Raw genomic sequence first — 23,664 nt, 5'->3', positions numbered from 1 at the left:
GCAGGGCAAAGACATCGCCAAAGACTAAGAAAAGGGGAAACTTACTTGTGATGCCTCTGGGAATCAGCCCTAATGAGGAGATGGATGGATAAGGTGCCATGGTACAATGAAAGCCTTTGCACACACATACATACAGCACAGAGTTGCATTTACCTGAATGACCAAGGCCTGGGGAGAGACAGAAAACAAGGAAAGCTTGCAAAGCCAAGGCAGAGAGGAAAGGGTCCGCTTCATTGGTGGGTAGAGGGAATGGGAGTACTCGAGATGGAAGAGCGAATGATTTGGAATGCCAAGCAGGAAGACAGAATGATTCACCACTACCTCACCACCTACAGATTCATGACGTTAATGATTTTGAGACAATCTGGCACTGCTTAAACAAAAAATAGAGGAATGCATGCAGAAATCTGGTGTCTTTTGCTCATAGAGTGGCTATCTTGGATTGTGTATTCCTTGTCTTAAATTGTAAGATCTTTTTGAGGACAAGTGAATATTAGCCCACACTAATGCCAAGCACTACTTCAGAGTCCTGTGCAAAGAGGCAACTTAATTAATGCCTCATATTGATAACTTAGCTGTCCTTGTGTGGAAAGTACCCTGGATAGTAGATCTTTCTCATTCCTGTCCCACTGCCCCCTTCTCTTTACTCATAAACTCAGGGCCTGCTCTATCTGTGCTAATGAACTCACAGAACTCTCGTGCTCTGTGATCAATTCATTACAAAAATACTATCAGTCACTTCTAGGCAACAGATACTAATAAAAGCATTAGATAATGCTATAGGTAGCATTAATGTATTTAATGTAATGTAATATATCTAATGTAGATAACATTAGTTTATTTTCTAACGGGATACAACATACACAGACATTATTACATTAGAGGTTTATAGAACAAAGGGAAGAAATTTATTACCAAGGACAATATGGAGGGTAAGAGAAAAATGAATAAAAGAGGTAGCTTTTGAGTTAGGTTTCAAAGGAAGAGTAGGAATTCAAAAGTCAAGGAGGGAGAAAGGGGGCATTCTAGGCATAGGGGACAGTATGGGCAATGGCCTGAACATAGAAAAAGCAAGTGTCATATTTGGGGCATAAAGACACTCTGGTTTTACTAGAGTATGGGGAAGAGAGTATGAGAGGAGATTTGAACTATAGCTAGTGCTAGAATATGGAAGACTTTATGCATCAGGCAAAGTCATAGGAACTTTATTCAGGAATCAATGGGAAATCACTAAAGATTTTTTTTTTTTTAGGGGAGGAGTGACCTGACCAGATCTGAAAGTTATTCTGAAAGTGGTAATGGAAGATGGGTCAGATAGGGGGGAAAGCAGAGGTGGGAAGACCTGTTAGGAGCTTCTTACAGGAATCCAGAGTTGTGTGCTAGGGTGGTAGCAGTGGAAGTAGAGACAAGGGCAAGGACAGAGGAGTTACTTACTCCAGGAGTGGAAACAATAGGAAACAATAAGAACTGATAGGCAATAGGAGAGATGAGCCCCAAATAATACAGAGGTTCACATATGGGAGAAGGGGTAAACAAAATGGTAGTAACCCTTACTAAAACAGTGATGCCATTAAGAAGAACAGGTTTAGGAAAAAAGATTTTTGGACAAGTTGGGTTTGAAATATTGGCAGGACATCCAGGTACAGGAACTAGACTGATAAGTATTGATGTGTTGTTCTACCTAGGTAATATAAATGTATTTTAACCGGAGTCTTTGGGTGAAGGCTAAACCTTAACCCAAAGGAATGCCCGAGGCTGGGAATTTCTGGCAATATGGCTGACCCATGTCGGAAAGACCACAAACTTTTAGAAGTAAAAGTTACCTTTGAGATCATTGATAAAGCATGTAGTAATATTACAGTGCTGTCACATACATTATCTTATTCAGTTCTCACAACAATCCCTCAAGGTTAGAAGGGCAGGTGAAATGAGGAATCTGAAGGCCCTCCCATCCTCCCAATCAAGAGATTTGCTTAAGATGATGTAGCAGAGCCCAGATGAGAACCCAAATCTCTCTGAATTCTATTCATTGCTCTTTCCACTACACTTTGCCAAGACATAGTTGGGAGATGATGGGGATTCCTTTAACAATGCTTCATTCAAAGCTCATGGATGGCTATCTGTAATCTATCCATGCAATGCTGTCCCACCATTTCCCTTCTCCTCCCTTTCCTTCTAGAAGAGACCACTCTTGCTTTCCCTACTTATAGATATCCTCTTCCAGAATGAGGAAAGCCTTGCAGACATCTGAGAGGGCAGCACATCACAGTAGACAACACACTAGTTTTAGAATCAAAGGACTTGGATTTAAATTGTGCCTCTGATCTTATTGCCTTCCTGACCTTGGAGAAGTCACAAGCTTCCTAAGCCTCAGTTTCCATACCTATACAATGGGGGTGAGGGATAGGGTTGACTTGATGGTCTCTTAGGTCCCTTCTAAGTCTAGATCTAGGTTCCTATGATTTTTTTTGGCTAGCGCAATAACTTTTGACATCTACAAGATTTTGGTGTCTTGTAACTTTCCGGGAAGGTTTATATAGTCTCCAAAGTTTTCAATAGTGCGAGCTGTTTCTCAGTGTACCTGACCCAGAAATCTTTTATGATATATTTGAGCCTCAGAGATTTATCAGAGGAAGGGATTATCAGCAGAATGGTACAGGTGAAGGAAGGGATAGAGTGGATGGGAAGAAAGGGAAGAGAAGAAAAGGAGAGAAGGGAGCTTTCTGAATCTTTTTTTCAGCTAGAAGCTGAGAAAGATTTTCTGTGATTTCCCTATTTAAGCTAATGTTGGCTTAAAAATGCCACCTAGTGGTTATAATAGAAAACACAGCTTCATAAATGAGTATAACAAATTTTAGCTCTATGAATTAAATCAATCAAGTAATATTTGCTGATGGCCTAATGCAGGTATGACAATATGTCAGACATCAACAGAACACAAATGAATTTATTTTGATGAATTTAAATTGTAGTAAAGTTTGATTGAACAGCAGCATTATTCTAGAAGTCAGGAAACTGAACCTCTGTCCCCTTCCTCATATGTGACATCAAAAGATCCTTTGGGTTAGAGTTTGACTGGACATTAGAGATAATTTGGTCTCATTCTCTGCCTTTACATGCAAGGAAACTGAGGCCCTGAGAGAGAAAGTGATTTGCCCAATTTCATACAATGAAATGAAGAGGGCTTGACTTAGAGAATCTTGAGGATTCTTTCCCAGCTTTTTTATTATTCTATTTTTGTTAATTTGGGTATTTATAATAGTCAAAATGACTTAGTTGCTCAAAGTCGTTCTTAAAACGATATCGCTGCAACTGTATACAATGTTCTTTTGGTTCTGCTCATTTTGCATAGTCCTCCCCCCTCCCTCCCAGCCCAGGGCAATGAGGGTTAAGTGACTTTCTCAGACCATGGCAATCTGGAGGCTCCACTCAGCCGTATTTCAGCCAGATGGCATGAATCTGAAGGGGACTTGGTAGTCTGGTGTCTAAACCTAACCACAGATGTACCATAAGACTCCAGGCAAATCTCAATGAGGTTCACTTTTCATTCCAAAACGCTCCCTCCTTAATAAACAAGGTGAACTGTGCTCACTAATAAAAGGTCCACCCAGCAGATGAACCATGTGGAACATGCTATGCATATAGGCACCATGTGTATAGACACAATGGGGTCAGCTGTATACATCATGCATACATGTACCATGCATACATGCACCAGGCACACATGTGCCATGCATAGGTGTGCTGGAGAGCAATGAGTTAATAGCTGCTTTTTACATAGAACATTCAGTGGTTTAAAAACTTTCTCAGGCCTCTAATGGGCAGCTGCCCTGGGACCATGTTGGCCCAAAGAGTCACTGTGCTAAAGGGATTTCTCCACTCTGGCAAAGCTGAGTTGGAAGGGTGACCCAATGGAATGAATACTGGATGAGAAATTCAGTCCTTGTTTGATTCTGCCCCTAACTCTGTGTGATCTTTTTTTTTTTTTTTTTTTTTTTTTTTTTAGGCAATGGGGGTTAAGTGACTTGCCCATGGTCACACAGCTAGTAAGTGTCAAGTGTCTGAGGCCGGATTTGAACTCAGGTACTCCTGAATCCAGGGCCGGTGCTTTAACCACTGCGCCATCTAGCTGCCCCCACTCTGTGTGATCTTAAACAAGTCAGATTAATTTTTAATTAAAAAAATTCTTGGGGGTAATTAGGTGGTACAGTGGATAGAGCACTGTCCCTCAGAGTCAGGAAGATCTGAGTTAAAATCTGACCTCAGACACTTATTAGATGTGTGACCCTGGGCAAGTCACTTAACCCCAATTGCCTCCCCCAAAATCTTGTTAAATGAAAACAAAAATCACAATTAAAAAACAAGTCATTTCCCCCTCTCTGTGCCTCAGTTTCCAACACAATGTAAAATGATGACCACAAGATCATAGATATTGTAGCTAAAAGGGATCAAATAATCTATTTCTCTTATCTTACAGATGAATCTTAATTTTGGCTTTTTTGCTTCCTAACTTTATAAATGGTGCTAGGGTGGAAGGAGGGAAAGATAGACATGAGAAGATCAACGAAGATCTTGTTTCCAAGATCTCTTTTCAAGGCCCCAAAATGAGGCCCAGATAGGTTAAGTTTCTTGCCTGGGGTCACAGAGATAGTATTTTGCAGAAACATGACTTTGACCCAGATATTTCTGACCTCAAAGCCTGCTCCCACTCCATTATGTCATGTTTGTAACTAAACGGAATCTTTTCCCACTTCTAAAAATATATATTTTAATTTTTATTTCCAGTTCCAAAGTCTCTATCTCTTTCCACCTTTCCCCCAAACCATTGAGAAGGCAAGAAATATGAGACTCATTATACATAGCTTCACATTTACACATTAGCCATGTTACAAGGGAAAACAAAAAGCAAGAAAATAAAGGGAAAGTATGCTTCAATTTGTACTCTCAGTCTATTAGTTCTCTGTTTTAAGGTGGGTAACTAACATTTTTTTTTATCATAAGTCTTTTGGAGTTGTGGTGGATCATTGAATTGATCTGAGTTACTAAGTATTTCATAGTTGGTAATCTTTTTTTTTTTTTTTTAGTGAGGTAATTGGGGTTAAGTGACTTACCCAGGGTCACACAGCTAGTAAGTATTAAGTGTCTGGGGCCACATTTGAACTCAAGTACTCCTGACTCCAGGGCCGGTGCTCTATCCACTGTGCCACCTAGCCGCCCCGGTTATCTTTTTAATATTGCTGTTAATGTGTAGATTGTTCTCTTTGTTCTGTTTACTTTATTCCGTATCAGTTCATACAAGTCTTCCCAGATTTTTCTGAAACGATGCCTTTCATCATTTCTTACAGCACAATAGTTTCCCTTCACCTTCATATACCACAGCTTGTTCAGCCTTTCCCCAGTGAAGTTGTAAAACCTCGCTTTTTCTTTCCCAGGTCTATAAATTGGGGGAAAAGATAGAGATGTGAGGATCAACAGGGATTCTCTATGGGGGTATAAACATAAATGGTTGGGGAAAAAATTCCCTTATACACTCACATAGCACACAATTTATGTTTAAAACATAAAATTCTACAATTTGTATGTATGGGGGCCCTGTATTTCAGAGAAAATAAATTCCTCTTCTTTTTAAAGAATCCTGGATTTGTTGAGGGTAGCCTTTAGCAGAGTGAGCTGCCCTCCTGGGCAGGGATCCAAGTAACCATTAGTCAATATTATCAGGCCTCTGCCTTTCTTAGGCGTCTCTCTGTCTGTTCTCCCTCTCTGAGCACCAAGGCAGTTGTAAAATTCCTTCCACTCCAAGGCAGATGTGCCAGATTGGCCTGGAGACAAAACACCTCATACCTGGTGAGAAGGCACTCTGCCTTTGGGGGATTTTTTTTGGGGGTAATGTAAATAGTTCCTATCCTGTGTTTAACTCTACCTCACAGGCTATTCCTTCCTTATTGTGGGCTGGGCTTGCTGGGAACCGAATTATTTTAGCTATAATAGAAGCTATTTTTAATGTTATCATCATCACCATTATTACTACTGTAAAGGAAGACACAAATTCAGGATATTAAACCATCCCTGAGAAAACAAGTGCTCAAGCTTGGCTTCCTTCCAGGTGTTTGGAGGTAATAAAAAGGAAGCTGATAATAGCTAGCCTCTGAAGATGAGGGGGATGTCAATGCTTATTTGTCAGGACCAGCACACAAGAAGTTTTTATCATCTGAGTACTTTTATCTTGGCCCACGATAATTTAAAATGACTAAATGTGGATCCCAGTTTAAAACCCAAGAGATTCACCTTCACTTTTTTCTACGTTCCTTTTTACTTCCTCATTTGCCTTTCTTTCTCCCCACTCCCGTCTTTGAGAATAATTTTATTACTTTAAGAATAAATTCATCATTGTGGGTTTTTTTTTTTTTTTTTGGAAAACTCATGAATAGGGATCATGTTGGGAAAGAGCACTGAATTGAGTTAAGATGCCCAAGCTACAGTCCTGATCCTGGCTAGCTAGCTGGGTGTCCTGGGCCAAGTCTCTTCCCTCTCTTGTGCTTGGGTTTTTCTCAAAGGTAAAACAAGAGATTTGGGTTTGATCTCGAAGGTCCTTCCAGCTCTAAAACTATATGATTCTGGGGGTAGCTAGGTGGCACAGTAGATAAAGCACCGGCCCCGGATTCTGGAGGACCAGAGTTCAAATAGGGCCTCATACACTTGATACTTATTAGCTGTGTGACCCTGGGCAAGTCACTTAACCCTCATTGCCCCACAAAAAACAAAAACAAAAACAAAACCCTGTATGATTCCAAAAAGTATGCACAAGTAAACCACTAAAGAAAGATCCACTCCTTCATTTACAATGAGGGCCTGATTAGTGCCAATAACAAATCTCTAGAAGTAGTTACATTATTTGAAATTGCACTGGGCTAGAATAAGTTACCATATTTTACATAATTACAACTTTAGACAGCACAAATTTAAATACATGGGACCACATCAGGAGATTTATTATTTGCACCATTGCTGTTGTTGTTGGACCAAAATATCGGGATGTCATGACTTGCAGTGAATTGGATTTAAGTGAGGGAGGTAGTCATCAACCTCACTGCCCTCGAAAGCCATCTGGGCCAAATGGCAAGATATACATCAGGATGACTAGAGATGGCCCCAGATGTTTTAAGGCAATTGGGATTAAGTGACTTGCCCAGAGTCACACAGCTACTAAGTGTCTGAGGTGAGATTTGAACTCAGGTCCTCTTGACTCCAGGGCCACCTAATTTATTTGCATTAATCAGCGTCTGGCTAGAATGACAACTTCTTAAAGGGTTCCATATTCTTATGGATTTTTAACACCTAGTACTGAGGGTATGTAATAATAGCTGATATTTCTACAGCACTTAAAATTTTGCAAAGAGGTTTATACTCATTCTCTCATTAGAGTCTCCCAAAAGGCTCATAGGGAAGGTGCTCCATTTCAGAAATGAGACAGATGTTTAGAAGGATTGATTAGTAAGTATATAGATTTAGAACTTGAAGGGGCCTCAGAACTCTTTCATTTTATGGATGACAAAGCTAAGGCCTAGAGAGGTTAAGCAATTTGCCTAAAGTCAGTGTCAGAGGCACACTTCAGGCTTGGTCCTCCTACCTCCAGGGGCAGCACTATCTCCATGGTCCTATAGCAAATAAGGGTCAGAAGCAGGCAGGATTTGAACTCAAGTTTTCTTGGCTCCAATTCCTCCATTCCAGCCACTTCATCATGCTTGCCATGAATACCTGCAGACTGACTGATTACTTGACTTTTCAAGATGAGCTCTAGCTAGGTTTCAGTCCCATTTGGGAAAAACGTCTTCATGGGGAGGATTAATTGTTCTATGGAGGCCCCCAGGGCTTGTGCAGATGTCAAAACTGGGATTAAAACAGCTGGAATCCAACTCTGTGCTAATTCCCCAGGTCATGTTGCCCCAAACCTCCTATCTTCTTCAGAGAGTTAACCTCTCTAGTTTTAATCCTTGATTATTCATCACCTTGGGGAAACAAGGATGGGACAATATGTTTTAAAATTCAAATAATTTGGCTTTTCATGCATGAGGATTTTATTAAATGTCTGCCACAAGAACCAAACATTAAGAGCATTGTTCACCAATTGAGGAAAGGCTGAACAAATTATGATATATAAAAAGATGAACCAGACAGTTAGAGAAACCTAAAAAGACATTATAAACTAATGGAGGAAAGTGAGCAGAATCAGAGCAATTTATATTGTTGTGTTTGGGTTTTGTTTTTGGGGGTTTTTGTTTTTGTTTTTGTTTTTGTTTTTTTGCGGGGCAATGAGGGTTAAGTGACTTGCCCAGGGTCACACAGCTAGTAAGTGTCAAGTGTCTGAGAATGGATTTGAACTCAGGTCCTACTGAATCCAAGGCCAGCATTTTATCCACTGCGCCACCTAGCTGCCCGCAAGATGCTTGTTCCCTCTAGAGGAACCTTGTTCCCTTCTCAAGAGAAGCCAGAGCAATTTATATTGTAACAACAGAAAAGACATGGCAAGACCTATATGAACTGATGCAAAGTGAAGTGAGAAGCACTAGGAGATCATTATACACAGTAATAGCAATGCTGTAATGATAATCAACTTTGAAAGACTTGGCTACTCTGACCAATTCAATGATCCAGAATAATTCCAAAGGACTCATAATGAAAAAAATGTTATCCACCTCCAGAGAGAGAAATGATGAATTTTGAGTGCTCATCAAAACATAATTATCTCACTTTCTTTATTTTTATTTCTTTTGCTTTTTGTGTGTGGTATGGCTAATGTTTTTCATTATTTCACATGTATAATTGATATTACTTGCATACCTTCTGGGCAGAAGAGGAGTGAGGGAGAAGGAGAGAATTTGGAACTCAAACTTTAAAAAGAGAAGAATGTTTAAAATAAGTAAATAATGGATTTTTTTTTTTTAGTGAGGCGATTGGGGTTAAGTGACTTGCCCAAGGTCACACAGCTAGTAAGTGTTAATTGTCTGAGGCCGGATTTGAACTCAGGTTCTCCTGACTCCAGGGCTGGTGCTCTATCCACTACGCCACCTAGCTGCCCCAATAATGGATTTAAAAAAAAATTAATTCCAGCAATTCCAGAGTCTCTGGCTGTTCTCTGAGCTTAGCATTCCATCTCCATTTCTGTGGCTCCACAACAGCTATCTCCCATGCCTGCAATCTACTTTCTCCTCATTCCTGTCTTGCAGAATCTTTGTCTTCTTTCAAGACTCAGCCCAGTTCTTACACTGTGAAGACTTCTGTGATTTGCTCCCACTAAACTCCCACCCTTTCAATTGTGAATACTCTTTTCCCTCATGGCAATTAATGTTCACTTATCTGCATCCATGTTGCAGACTAAGTCCTGGACTGAACTGGATTGAATTGATATAACACAGGGCCAGCTGGGGTTAGGATACAAAGAACAGAACAGATGAGGTGGGAGGAACCTTAGAAATCATCTTTCCCCTCTCATCCAATGGAGAGGGGTTCAAATGGCCAAAGCACCAGCTAGGTGATGCCTTCTTTGCCCCTACCCTCAACCCTGTAGGGAAGCTCCTTTCCTCCAGTACGAATCAGCAGAGCCAGGCTCTAGTCAAGTCATGTGTGTAAGTCTTTCCTCAACTAGACTGAAAGCTCCCTGAAGGCAAGAATATTTTTCCTTCTCTCATATCCATCACAATGCTTGACACAATGATGAGCTAAAGTATCTCCCTTCCTTCTCCTGGGAGGTAGGACTTACCTATTTGTCTGGCAGACCCCATGATAGGCTTCAATGGCATCTTCCTGGTCCACATGCTTTTCACTGTTGGGCCAACTGGTCCGGGCATTAATGTTGGGCTCCTGGAGAGAAATGTGACAGATTAAGACAAATAAAGACAACCCTGCTTATACAAACATCCGTCAATGAAGCATAAACTCCACATATAAAAACATGCTTAAGTGCACACATCAGAAAAGTATGAGAGCTTGTATTTTAAACAAGAAAAATGCCCTCTAGGAACAAAGCTGAATCCATTTCATTCCAGGAGGAGGTCAAGTACAAAAAGGCTTTCCTGGTATACTGCTTTAAAAGGCCAAATTCATCCTATGGAACAAAAGAAACAAAGCCCCTACCCCGGCCCCCTTTTCTTAAAGGCCAAACTTAAAGGCCCTGATAAAGAGATTCCCTTTCCTGCCTTCTCCCAAGTCCTCTTTGTTGTGAAGTATCCTAAGGAAACATTTGGGGTCTCCCTGAAAAGAACTAGAACCTAGGTGCTTAAGGTACAGGTGCAAACTGGGGCCAAGCCTGCTCATCTCTTCACACCCATCTCCTCCCTTCTCCTAGTTTCCTTTTGCTCAAAAGATGCCAGGGCATAGAGTAAGTTGTACAGTGTCCCTCCCTCCTGTCTCTTCCCATATTTTCCTTTGTCATTCCCTTCCCCAACTGTTGAGTCTTAGAAGTTGAGAAGGGAGGGAAGGGAGGAGGGGCAACCTCTCATTGTGCCAGGACACAGGTCAGGCAGCAGGCATCCAGAGTTTTTAAAAAAGTAAAATGGAGTTGAAAGAAAAAGGTAGAATCCCAGGCAAGAAAATAAAATAATGATTATTTGGGTTTCTTGGACATATAGCCCTTTACCTTTGGGTTTATCCAGCCTGAGGGTTGGAGCCACACAGACTCCATAGATCAGGCATGGTCCTAGTTGCCACAGTTCACATACTGAGTGAAATCCTCCTTCTAGAACGCTTAGGGTGGGACCAAGCTTGAAAGGTCACCAGATCTTTCAGGTTGGATCCCAAGGCCAGAGACTTATCAATCTCTGAAATCAAGGTGCCCTTCCTTCAGTCTCAGGTATTGTGGGATACAGCCATGGCTCAATGGGAAGGGAAAGTCTTTAGGGAGACTCCATTATCCAATCCAGTCTCAGGCTGTAATGCCTTACCATGCTCCGGCCAGCATGCTTCCGCTGGTCAGCGCTCACGATTTGGGTCCTGAGGATGAGCACCTCCTCCTTGCGGACCTCCAGCTCCTCATTGGCTGACTTGAGCTGGTTCAGCAGAAGGTTGTAGCTGTCCTGGACCTCATGGCTGGAGTTGTTCTGTATGGCCTGGTCGGCCACAGCCTTTCTCAGCTCGTTCAGCTCGTTTTTCAGCTTCTTGTTCTCGGACTCCAGCTCTTGTCTCTGGAAAACACCAAGGTCCCACATTATCTCCTGGAAAAGTGCTCCCCATTGTATTTCCTTAATGAAGTCAATATCACCACCAGGCTTGCTCTGTGTAGTGCCCCAGCCCATGCATAGCCACATATGGGAGACTATGTGTAAGGATGCTTAACGGCTCATATGAGTAATGCTTTATGGTTTGCAAAACACTTTCCACATTTTATTTCATTTCATCCTCACAAACAACCATGAGAGGGAGGTGCTATCATTCCCAACCCCATTTTACAGATGAGGAAAGTGAGGCTGAGAGGTTATGGGACCTGTCTAAAATCATACAAGTGACCACAGAAGTGCCTGAGGACAGTCTGAACTCAGATCTTCCGATTCCAAGCCTGGCATTCCATGCGCTGAACCATCTAGCTGCCTTAGCAATTACCAATGATTCCATAAAGTCCATGGGAGTCTCCTTGTTGGTTATGGCAATGACAGATCAATGTCCACATATTGACTCTATGTTTCTCTCACTCAGTGTGGTAAAGTAGATGGAATGCTGGACTATGAGAGAATGTGAGCTCCTAGAAAAGGGGGATTTTTCTTTTGATTTTTGTCTTTTCATCCCTAAGCCTAGCACTGGGGAGTCATTTAATAAATGTTTGCTGAAAGTGAAGTGAGCAGAACCAGGAGAACATTGTATGCAGTAACAGTAACATTGTGTGCAGTAACAGTAACATTGTGCAAGGATCAGCTGTGATAGATTTAACTCTTCTCAGCAATACAATGATCCAAGACGATGCCAAAGCACACATGATGGAATGCACATCCAGAGGAAGAACTGAATGCAGATTGAAGCATATTATTATCATTTTCTTTATGTTTTCCACAGTTTTTTCCTTGGGGGCTATTTATTCTCTCACAACATGATGAATATGGAAATATGTTTTACATGATTACACCTATATCGCCCATATCAAATTGCTTACTGTTTTAGGGCAGGGGAAAGGGAGGGAGGGAGGGAAGTTTGGAACTCAAAATTTAAAAAAGTATTGCTAAAAATTGTCTTTACATGTAATTGGAAAGAATAAAATACTATTTAACACAATAAATGCTTGCTGAACAGCTGAGTCAGGAGCCCAAGCTTCTTGTCCCCACTAATCCTATGAAGGGGCTGGGTAAGTTGGGCAAGTCTCTGCCTCACTCTGGGCTGTCTCATCTTTATAGATGAGGGTGTTGGGTTGTTGATCTTTAATGTCCCTTCTGCTTTTAACATTGCTACAGTGGATGAAGAGGAGCTAGGAGTCTGGAAGACATGGGTTCAAGCCTGGCCTCAGACACATACTGGCTGTGTAAGCCTGGGCAAGTTGCCAAAACTTCCAGTGCTTTTGGGCAAAGGTGTCAAACACGAGGCCCTACATATTGATGGCAGCAAGCTGTGGAACCAGATTAAAGTATAACTGGGAAATATTTAACAAAATAAATAAAAATACAACAGAACATAGATAATGTTAATGGGCAGCTCAGTGGTGCAGTGAATAGAATGCAGGGCCTGAAGTCAAGAAGACTCATCTTCCTGAGTTCAAATCTGACCTCAGACACTTACAAGCTGTGTTACCCTAGGCAAGTCACAACCTTTATCTGCCTCAGTTTCCTTATCTGCAAAATAAGTTGAAGAAGGAAATGGCAAACTTCTCCAGTATCTTTGCTGAAAAACCCCCAAATGAGGTCATGAAGTATCAGGCACGACTGAAATGACTAAACAACAAAAATTAAATGTTAATACGCAGCCCACAGGGATCCTTATGGAGAGTTTGATACTCTTGCTCTAGGCCACTCTCTAAGTCTGTGAGTTGTAGAGAAGGTACAAACCTGCCCTAGTAGATAGAGCTTCTACTTATGGGAGGTCCTTCTTCCGAAGAAATCATAAGTCAAGTGCCTATCCTAGTCCCCATTCACTTAAAAACTGGGCTTAGTGAGAGGCAGGGCATAGTTTAAAAATAAAAAGCACTAGTTCTAGCCTGGGCTCTTCTACCTTTCTGTAAAAAACCCTAGCCAAGACACCTTCCCCTCTCTGGGCCTCAGTTTTCTCACATAAAAAATGAGGGGTGTCGATAGACTAGATTGTCTCTAAGTTTTTTTCCCATTCTAACATTCTCCCAGTCCAGGAGGATTGCAGAATGTGTGTCAGTGCTAACTCTAAACCCCAGGTGGCCCCACTCCCCAACAAAGAGAAGTGGGAAGGCTCAGGCAGAAACATAAGGCAGTGTGTTTGCCAAACACACTGTGTATGAACACCCTCTATATACCTCCCACCTTCTCCTCCTCCCAAGACCCCAAGGCCCCCTTTTCTCGTTTCTCCATCATAGATCTCATTACTTCCTGGTAAAACATTGCCCAAAAGGAACACATTACAGCATACCATGTACATTTTCATAAGTGTCGTGCCACCCTGGGGAAGGGGAAATTATAGAATAGGGGAGACCACCTTTCACTCTCTTTGAAATATCCCAACTTGGAACAATAGAGTTTTTCTCAATCCCCAGAATGATGCACTCATTTATTTTAATGTGGTGTGACTGATAGCGAAGGGGCTTGATGATTCTCCGTCTCTACGTCTCTGTCTGTCTGTCTCTGTGTGTCTGTATGTGTACACACACATATTTTATGAATGTGGAGTGAAGGCCACTCCTGCCAAAGATTGGGGTAGATGTGAAGAAGGGGCAGCTAAGTGGCGCAGTGGATAAAGCACTGGCCTTGGATTCAGGAGGACCTGAGTTTAAATCCAGCTTCAGACACTTGACACTTAACTAGCTGTGTGACCCTGGACAAGTCACTTAACCCTCATTGCCCCACCAAAAAAAAAATATGAAGGGGTCCCTGCTTCCAGAGCTTCCCCATAATTGTCACTGAAGGGATGATGCCTATGCCTACATACTGGTAGTGAAGAGGGTTCTGGAAGGAGGTACAAATGTGTCAGAGGGTGAAAAGGATAGAAATTATTCTTGCCAAAAATCAAGAGTACTCTGGGTTAAAAGATTGTGAGGTGGCCTATAGCTACAGAATGCAATGGCCAGGAAAATGGCCTCCATAAATTATCATTAACATTCAGCAACTAAAGAGGTCACAGAATATGCCAGGGTCTTGGCAGAATTATGGTTCCAATGTTCCTAAGCCTTATATGATTCTATCCTAGACTGAAAAGAGGCTGTATAGGAACTGGAACCGGAATCAGGCATTTCTTGTGCCCAGGGTAAGTCGTGCAAAGCATTCCCTCATTTGGGCAGAGATGTAGCAAGGTGTTGGGACATTTCCCTACTGAGGGCAACAGACGCTAGAACATCATTATACGCTGCAGTCTTGAAGGAGACCACAACATTGGTTTTCAGGGAACAGGGCAGGTGCTCATGTGACCCTGCTACCTGGAGTTTCCTATTTTAACTCATTATTTTTTTGCTGACCAGGTAGTAGGCCACTGCTATCAGTGCCCTAGGACAAAGTTCCAGTTCCTCTGTCCTAGTTATAGCTCTGATATGACCTAAAGAAAGTTCTAGGGTAGAGTCTGCTCTGGTCCAGAGATCAAGCAAGGGCTCAGATTCATTTTATATTGGGTTTAGAGAGATATGTACAGCCAGTGAATACATCTCAGGCTTACTGCATTGGGTACAATTGTTTCCCCACTTTTTTTTTTTAACCTCAGAGCATGCTTAAAAATGGTATCATAAGTTGCATCACATTTTCCTACAGAAATAATTTTATAATAGGAAGTTGTTTTCCTGAGGCCTTGGCAATAAATTACAGATATGGCTAATGTAATACCATAAAAACCAAGATATAATAACCTACAACTTACATAATAATTTAAAATGGTAAAATCACACTTCCTATCCTACCAAATGGGTGTTACTGTGCTGGCACCATGATTATATAGGGGACCCCAATGCACTATGCACAAAGTGTATAATCAGCATATAAACAGTGCAGCTCCAGCACAAATTTGATCTAAAACTAATGTGCTTATTATAGCAAACAATTCCATATTTAATTAACAATGATTGCCTTGAGTTTAGAAGGGTTGGGGAGGGGGTGGTGATGGGGAAGGTCTGGTTTTAGATTTTTAAAAGATCCCTCTGCTTGAAACTTTTCTTTCCTCTTGATCAGTTTCCCTGAAGCGAGGCAGTAGCATCCCAATTCTGCCACAGACCTGAGACCTGCCTCACAGCACTTAAGTTGACCTATTTGGCATTTGTTGACAGATATCAGAGTTCTTCACACTTCATTTGAAAAGCTGTACACACAATTACTAGGTCATTAGCATGGATGTCAGAAAAGGTCCTTCAAATCCTCCCTCACCAAATTGTTAAGACAGGCTGCAGAGGGAATCCTGATTGGATAGATGCTGCTGCCTTTGTAAACCTATTCTGACAAGGGCAGAAGCTGAGGGAGGATGAAGGACGTCCCGAATTCCTGGAGTGTCAGTGTGAAAAGGGGCAGGTCACCTGACTCCCTAAATAAGATCGGAACTGACTTTATATGTTAGCACAGTAGACCCAGGGTTTTCCAGGAAGGTTCCCCTCCTCTTAAATCCCCCTTCTAACTTTAGCTTGTCTCAGTGACTGAAAATTTACCATTAATGATTTATCCTGTTCCTTAAGGCAGCTGGTGGAAAGGTAAATACAGCACTGGGCTCAGAATCAGGAAGATCTAAGTTCAAATCCTGGCTCAGACAAGTCATTTGCCATTCCTCAGTCTGTTTCCTTATCTATGAAGTGAGGATATTTATCTCATAGGGCTGATGTGAGATCAAATGAAATAACATATGTGAAGTACTTTGTACCTATATGATGAATACTAGAATGTCCTTTGGGCTACTGGGCTGACATCAGTAGAGTCCAATCCACAAGTAGTAGCAATAATGATAACGGTTATAACAACTCACAATTATATACAACTTTAAAACTTAAAAGTTCTTTCCTTCCAAGGGCAGCTAGGTGGTGCAGTGGATAGAGCACTGGCCCTGGATTCAGGAGTACCTGAGTTCAAATCCGGCCTCAGACACTTAACACTTACTAGCTGTGTGACCCTGGGCAAGTCACTTAACCCCAATTGCCCTGCAAAAAAAAAAAAAAATGTTCTTTCCTTCCAACAGCTCTCCAAAGTAGGTAGAATTAGCATTAAGTGCCTAAAATGTTTGTTCAGCATGGGCTGTATCTTGGTAATCAGCCTTTCCCATAAGTCCTTCTGACTTTCCTAATGAAAGGCAGATGACCCACGATTCTTGAGAGAAATGTCATTGAGTGAGGATTTTCTTTCTCTTTTTTGGGCAATGGAAAGTCATAAAGATCATCTACCAAAGCAAGGAAAGGTTGAGATTTGGTGGGAGAATACCCACATCAATGAAATCACGTATCTTTTGAAATCTCAAAGCTGGTAATTGGTCCTAGAATGAGATGTGAGTCCTAGGGGCTAGGGAAGCATTCCCAAGTCTAGCTTTGGTTCAAGCATGGGATTTCCCCAAGATGACCAGCTTCACTAATAGTCTTTTCATAGAATAGGATTCCTGGGCATCTAAGAAGGAATTCAAACGACAGATAGTCGGGTAAGTAGAGATCCTAGATCCTTCCACATTCCCCTCCTAGCTCTGGCTTGGAGCAGAGAGAGCAAAGGCATAAAGACTACTGATCTTGTCCTTGGTCCTAGTTGACTATCTGATTTCTTGAACTTTGGTCCCAAGCAAAAATATAAAATATTTTTGAATAACCCCTGAATTTCAGATTGCTCCCACTTGTCCAAATCTGCCTATTTTGCCATTAAATTCAGCTGGCCTTTTCTGAAATTTTCTGGCTTAGACTTCCAGAGTTCAAGCATTTGCCAAAAATCTTTGGCTTCTCCTTCTGACATTGCCAGCTTGTTCACAAAGAGATGGCTTTTGTGCCCCAGTAGCTGAGCTATCTCCCTTTCCTCCTCTCAGACATGTTAATGTTGCAAAGGAGGGTAAAGCTAGGAAAGATGGTGAAGTAGCTGTTTGCACTGAAAGGCGCTACGATCTGTTTTTTGGGGGGTAGGGTGGGGTGGGGTGGGGCACTGTTACTGTTTTAGACCCATAAGCCTTTTCTCCTCAGCTGGATTATAAGATCTAAGGACAGGGATGGTCATACTTCTTTTTATCTCCTGTAATAACTCATGAGGGCTGGGCAAGTGGTAGGGAGGTAACATGGAATAGTAGAAAGAACACTGGCCTTGGAGTCAGAGGACCACTTCTGTTCATGGTTGTGAGACCTCAGGCAAGTCCTTGACTTCTCTAAGCCTGGGTCAAATAGGGATAATAATACACTATCAACCTACCCCACAGGCTTATTATGTAGCAAGTGTGTGGTAAATCTTTTATTTTTTTGAGGAGCAATGAGGGTCAAGTGACTTGTCCAGGGTCACACAGCTAGTAAGTGTCAAGTGCCTGAGGTAGAATTTGAACTCAGGTCCTCTTGACTCCAAGGCTGATGCTTTATTCACTACACCACCTAGCTGCCCCCGCGCGTGTGGTCAATCTTAAAACTCACTTCTTTGCCAGCAGCTCTAAACCATGTTGCCTCCTCTTTTGCGATTGGCTCACCTCCTCCCCAGCAGAAACTTGACTCACCCTGGGCTCTGATAGAAGAACTTTTCACCTTATGTTTCTTTAATCCAAGCCCCCACCTTACTTCCAGGGTACCAGCTCCAAACCATGCTTCAAACACTGACCTTGGTCACAGAAGCAGTGGCATAGCCATTTGGAGAACATTGACAGTGCTGCTCTAGCTTAACCTTACATATCACAGATGGTGGTCATGCCTGTGTACCAAGTCCAGTGGTAGGGTGAGACCCCTGAAACAGCCATAATGGGGGGATGCAATCTCCCTTGTAGAAGAGGGCAGGGAGACTTCTTTTAGAAAGGCATCATGCCCTGATTTGGTACATGTGTGTTGGAGAATCCAGAAGGCTCTCTGTTGCCCCTCTGACTAAGTTCCCCCTCCCCAGGCTTGGGCCGTGGTCACTGAAGCAGCAAGTCTCCTAGGAAACTTTGTGGTCAAGGCCTGAATTCCTGAGACAATGCTTGGCTGGCCTCCCAGGGGTCCAAAGACTCAGCTGTACAAACCTCTCTCTGTTAAGGCCTAGAACAGTTGCTGACAGGTCAAGGCTGAAAGGTTGAAAGATTACTCTTATTCTCTAGAATTATTCTTGCAGAGAATTTATTCGATTAACTTTGTGGTTTTTTGCTATAAATACTGGGCTATCCTGGATAATAAAGTGCACATAGTTATCACACATAATGTGGTACTGATGTATCAATGATTAGTCATCTTTGATCCTTAACCTCCATCAATGTCACTGGTCCTCGACCCCGACACATGTGTAGACATTCCATAACTGGCTTCAGTTTGCTAACCATGTAGCTAAAAGGAGTCTCTTTGATTGGCCATGATATCAGAACTGGGGTGCATTCAAAAAGCCCTAGTTAGCCAGAGCCTGACCCTTGTTTAGTCTTTTATCTTCCTGGGGTTGAGGGAAAATGTTTGTATTTCTGCTCTTTGCATTGTTTCTGAAGCAAACATATCTTTGAAAAATTAACTAATGGCCCTGGAATGGAAACACATTAGAATGAGGGCACAACCTGATAGCATTAGAAAAAAAACACCTGGGGGGGGGCAACTAGATTGGCACAGTGGATAAAATACCGGCCCTGGATTCAGGAGGACCTGAGTTCAAATCCAGCCTCAGACACTTACTAGCTGTGTGACCTTGGGCAAGTCACTTAACCCTCATTGCCACACCAGGGGCTTCCCTGGAACCCTGAAGGGGAGATGTAGCTGACTTCACTCTGGAAAAGGGAGTCTAGAGCATCACTACACACAGAAGGGGGCTTTATGCTAATGTGTGCTTCTCATTGGCAAAGGTAGATTATTGGGAGAAGAAGGGAAGAAGGAAAGTCAATTTTAAGAGACAGGGCTTGGAGTAAATGATTCCCTAGCAAGCTGGTGGCTGCTGCTGGTCCTAAAAGGAGAGGCAGGATGGATGGCTTAATAATGCTAATTGTTTTTTGCATTCTCCAGTTCTCTTGACATGATCAAGGCCCCTCTGGGGAATGCTTACTAAAGGCTGGCAAGTTTGGGTTTCACAGGCATTCATCAAGTGTAAAGACTTACTAGCTCTATGGAGACTTTTAAATCTTCCAGAAATCACACAGGAAAAAAAAAGCTCAACCAATAATTCAAAAGAAAAAACCCCTATTTAGACCTCTCATATTGGGCTAGCAGCTACCCTGATGTTTGAAAGGAACTTCCAGGGTCAGTTGAATGGCTGTCACACTGCCCAGCATTGAATCACCAGGATGTACCAGGCTAGGTCCATTCCCACGCTGCCTGGCTACCATGGGATTTTTGAATATTAGTTGTATTGAGTAGGATATATGTAGGGCTTCTAGTTGGGTTTTCCTGCAGGTCTGATTCCAGGAACAATTGTATAATATGCCAAGTCTATCTTTGTCATCCCCTAAATTCCTTTTTCCCCAAACTTATCCTTTCTGTGTCCTCTTTACCCAACCCTGCCTGCCCCACTCCCTAACACTGGTTCCTAATTCAGGCCTGACTATCTTATAGAACTATTATCTTTAACTCTTCTACTTACCAGCTACATGACCCTGGGCAAGTCAATTAAATCCTTAGCCTTGATTTTATCATTCAACTAGCATTTATATGTAAAATGAGAATAATAATACTTAATGCTACTTATCTCACAGGCTTATGGGAAAAGCATTTGGGAAGCCTCAGAGTGCTATAAAAATGTGAATCATTACTACTTGATTCACTTTAATTCTGCATCTCACAGTGCAAGGAGTCAGTCTGAGTTATCAGGACTTCTATAGCTGACACGGTGCATATAGCATGCACACATGCACACCCATGCTTATCTGGGGCTATCTATGTATGTATACACATAATCTGCTATATCTGTGTATATGCATACATAATGCAACATAGGCATACATCTGTATATGCACATATATACATGTATAGAGATGTGTGTACACATCAGGACTTCTCTACCTGACACTGATGTATATATAATAATATATGTGTATCATGTGTGCACATGTCTTTATATGTATAGACATACTCATATTTATCTATAGTCCTGTGCATGTGTATTTGTGTGCATATATGTATACATGTGTATATCTACATATATATCTGGATTTGTTTATATACATATGTATGGATAGATATTTATGTACATACGCACGCGCACACACACACACAGGTTTGGCTTTTCAAAGTGCTTCTACAGCTGTCTTTGGACTTTCTTTTTTAAATTTTTTTTTAAATTAAAAAGAAATTTTTTTGGACTTTTCTTTCCAGAAAACCCTATAAAGCAGGCAAAGCAGATATTCTTGCCCTTTACAATAAAACCTTTTAAGATATTTTTCTTAATTTTAGACAAGTGTTTTCTTTGATTGAATTGAATTTATTAAAAACCTGTGTGTAAGGTGAGGGGGAGAAAACAAAATTCCACAGGGATAAACTGATTTTCTTGAAGGCCCACAGTGAAACCCAGGGCAGACCTAGGATATGGCCTGAGGTCTCCTGACTCTAAATACTGCTCTCTTCCAGCTGACCATTCCATCCTCTGGAAGGTTAAAAAAAACGTCCTTTATATAAATGCTCATCAAATGATGAAATTGAGGATAAGAAGTTAATTGACTTGCCTAGGGTCATGTAGCTAATAGTTATTATTGAATCAACCTTACCTTCAAGCTGTTGTAGGCCAGATCTGCATCTTGGTCTGCATCTATTCCATTCTTTGTTTCAACCACCTGCAAAGATGAAGACAGACAGATAAGTGATGCAAAGCTATAAAAAAATTAGCAAGACATGAAATGACAGTGGACCAGTGCCTTGCCTTGAACTACACTAATGCCTTGTTGTTGCAGTTCTAAAAACCCTATGCCTGCGATGCAATGCCAGCTCCAATGCTCTTTAGCTGTGTGGCTCAGGTTACGTCTCTTAGCCTTTCTATCGGTTAGTTGCATCATCTACAAAATGGAGCTACTATTCATAATGCCCATTGTACCTCACAGAATTGCTGTTAAGAAAAGTTCTATAAATTTTCAAATACTATAGAAATGCAGTATGATTTATGGCTCTGCATAAATACCTGCCTTACCATCTGCACACTATTCTCTCCATTGGGTCACTGACATCACCATCTCAAAATTCACCCTTTTCACCAAGCTTCCCATAACTGAGGAGACTTATGATTAAAGAGAAGTGAGTGCTGTTGTTGTCCCCATTTCACAGATGAGGAAACTGAGGCAGACCCTGGAGAAGTGACTTGTCCAAGGTCACACAGCTAGAAAGTGTCTGAGGCTGGATTCAAACTCCATTCTTCCTGACTCCAGGGCACCGAGTTATAGAAACACCTATAAGCATTAGCCCCACAATCATAATAATACCAGGTTCACTTGCCACAGGCTAAGCCCCCGAAGTATCACACAACCTTCCCTCAGTGTAAGTGAACTCGGTCGATAGTAGCTCAGATTCATCCTAGCCCTGGCGAGCAGTCAAGGCAGCAGGATCACTGCCCTCGCAATGGGACAGACCAAACAAAAATTGATTTTTTAAAATCACATTGATTTAGGTGCCATCTCTCATTTACAGAAGTGTCTTTCTCCATGGTGAGAGTTGCACCATACATCTCTACCTGGGAGAAAATATTTCAGGGGTAGCTCCTTTCTCAAAATTTTCTAGATCAAGCCAGGCAAGGTGGTATGTGTCTGGAACCCTAGCTACTGAGCAGGCTGAGGCTGGTGGATCTCTTAAACTACAGATTTCCAGGCTGCAGTGGGCTAAGCTCTCGGGATGAACACACTAAATTTGACAAGCCTATGGGAGCAGGGGCTCCTCTATTTGCCTAAGGGGAGAACCAACTGGAATTGGAAATGAAGTAGGTCACAGACCCGGTGCACATTATGGTGGGACCAGATCCTTGGGTAGTTCTTGTACTTTCATTCTGGGAAAAATAGGGAAACCTACTCTGAACAAAAAGAAAGAAATCAAAATACTAGAGCACATTGGATCTCTCCTTTATCCCTACTGCACTCCCATTTTGTACAACACTTGTGACCCGTAGCATATTCTGCAAACCCCCACCCCCTCCCAGAATGGAAACTTCCTGAGGACAGGAACTAGGTTGGCTTTTTACCCTACACTTTTGTGTGTGTGTGTTTTTTTAAATTAGTAATTTCATTGGCATATGGGCAAGGAGATCCCTCTGCCAATGCAAGTCTGAACTTACTCTTCAACTGATAGTCTTAGAAGGTTGATTGGAGTAGGTACCAAGAGTTCTAAATGACTAGGGTCACACAATTGTATATGTCACAGGAAGATCTGAATCCAGGTCTCCCAGATCACAAAGCTGGCCTCTTCTTTATGCACTATGCCACATTCCCTCAGCTAAAATGGATTGTATCACTCTGGGCCTTGTCTTTGTACCAATAAAAGCCCCAGTAACTATCTCTCCTCTACTCTGGGACTCATGGATTAGATTCTGGCTGGTCCGGGAGGTGGGCTTTCGGGATGTCATAACTGGGTTCTGTTGGTTCTCTCCCCTGTGATTCTCATTTCACTCTGTCAGGAGTCAGTGATTTATTTAGGAGGCAATCCCATGTTTTTCCCTTTCATTCCCAATATCTGGGACGAAACTGAGCTGGTTAGCACCCAGAAGTTGGGTTTTCTGGATCATTTGGAACTTCTAGACTGAGGCCATGGGAAATGGAGGGGTAAAATACAATTTTTGGATTCAGAAGGAAGCAGGGGCAAGATTTTTATTCTTTCTGTCTTTTCTCCTTTTTTTGGCATCTTCTGGTCCAGTCCATTTGGCTTTCCATACATTTTATTACTACCTGTCACAGCAGCTTCTTTCCTAATGTAATGTGTCACTTATAAACCTAATCCTTTTACCCTCCATTCTGAGTCTAATCTACCAGAGAGATTTAAATCCATCAGCATGACTAGCTTACTGCAAGGCATGGCAGTGGCTTGGGAGGACCTTGGAGGGGGGACCAAGCTGTGTTAAATAGAAGAACATGAACTGTTTGTGCAAGCTTTGAGACAGAGTAAGTCATGATACACTCCACACAGTGGACTATATGGCTCCTTCAGGCTTAGGTGAAGGTTAATAACACCTGTTTTTTTGATACAGCTTTATGTATGGTCACAGTAGACAGAGTGCTAGGCCTGAAGGTGTAGGGAAAAATATCATCCATCTAGAAAAGGGGCAAAGAACATCACCAGAACATCCAAGTCTTACCAATTAAAACTGCTTAATTTAGGGATATTCGGGCAATCTCCCACTCTGCTGTTCTAACAGGAAGGACATGGGGAATGCATATAGTAGAATCCTAATATTGGTTTTCAGTTTGTTCAGTTGTGTCTGACCCCATTTGGGGTTTTCTTGGCAGAGATACTGGAGTGGTTTGCCATTT

The 23,664-nt window shown here is 41.9% G+C and overlaps 1 protein-coding gene across 1 annotated transcript in view; it reads right to left on the bottom strand.

Annotated features, from left to right (window-relative positions):
• The window catches only part of MYO5B (myosin VB), a 577,307-nt gene that overhangs the window by 42,385 nt on the left and 511,258 nt on the right, over nucleotides 1–23,664 (bottom strand). The window contains 3 exon segments of the mRNA XM_043977928.1: nucleotides 9,758–9,858; nucleotides 10,938–11,177; nucleotides 20,929–20,994. Of these exon segments, the coding sequence (XP_043833863.1) occupies nucleotides 9,758–9,858; nucleotides 10,938–11,177; nucleotides 20,929–20,994 (407 nt within the window).

The sequence above is a fragment of the Dromiciops gliroides genome, chromosome 1, assembly GCF_019393635.1.
Source record: "Dromiciops gliroides isolate mDroGli1 chromosome 1, mDroGli1.pri, whole genome shotgun sequence".
Lineage (NCBI taxonomy): Eukaryota > Metazoa > Chordata > Mammalia > Microbiotheria > Microbiotheriidae > Dromiciops > Dromiciops gliroides.
The sequence above is the reverse complement of the archived record's forward strand: the minus strand, read 5'-3'. Positions and strand labels throughout refer to the sequence as shown.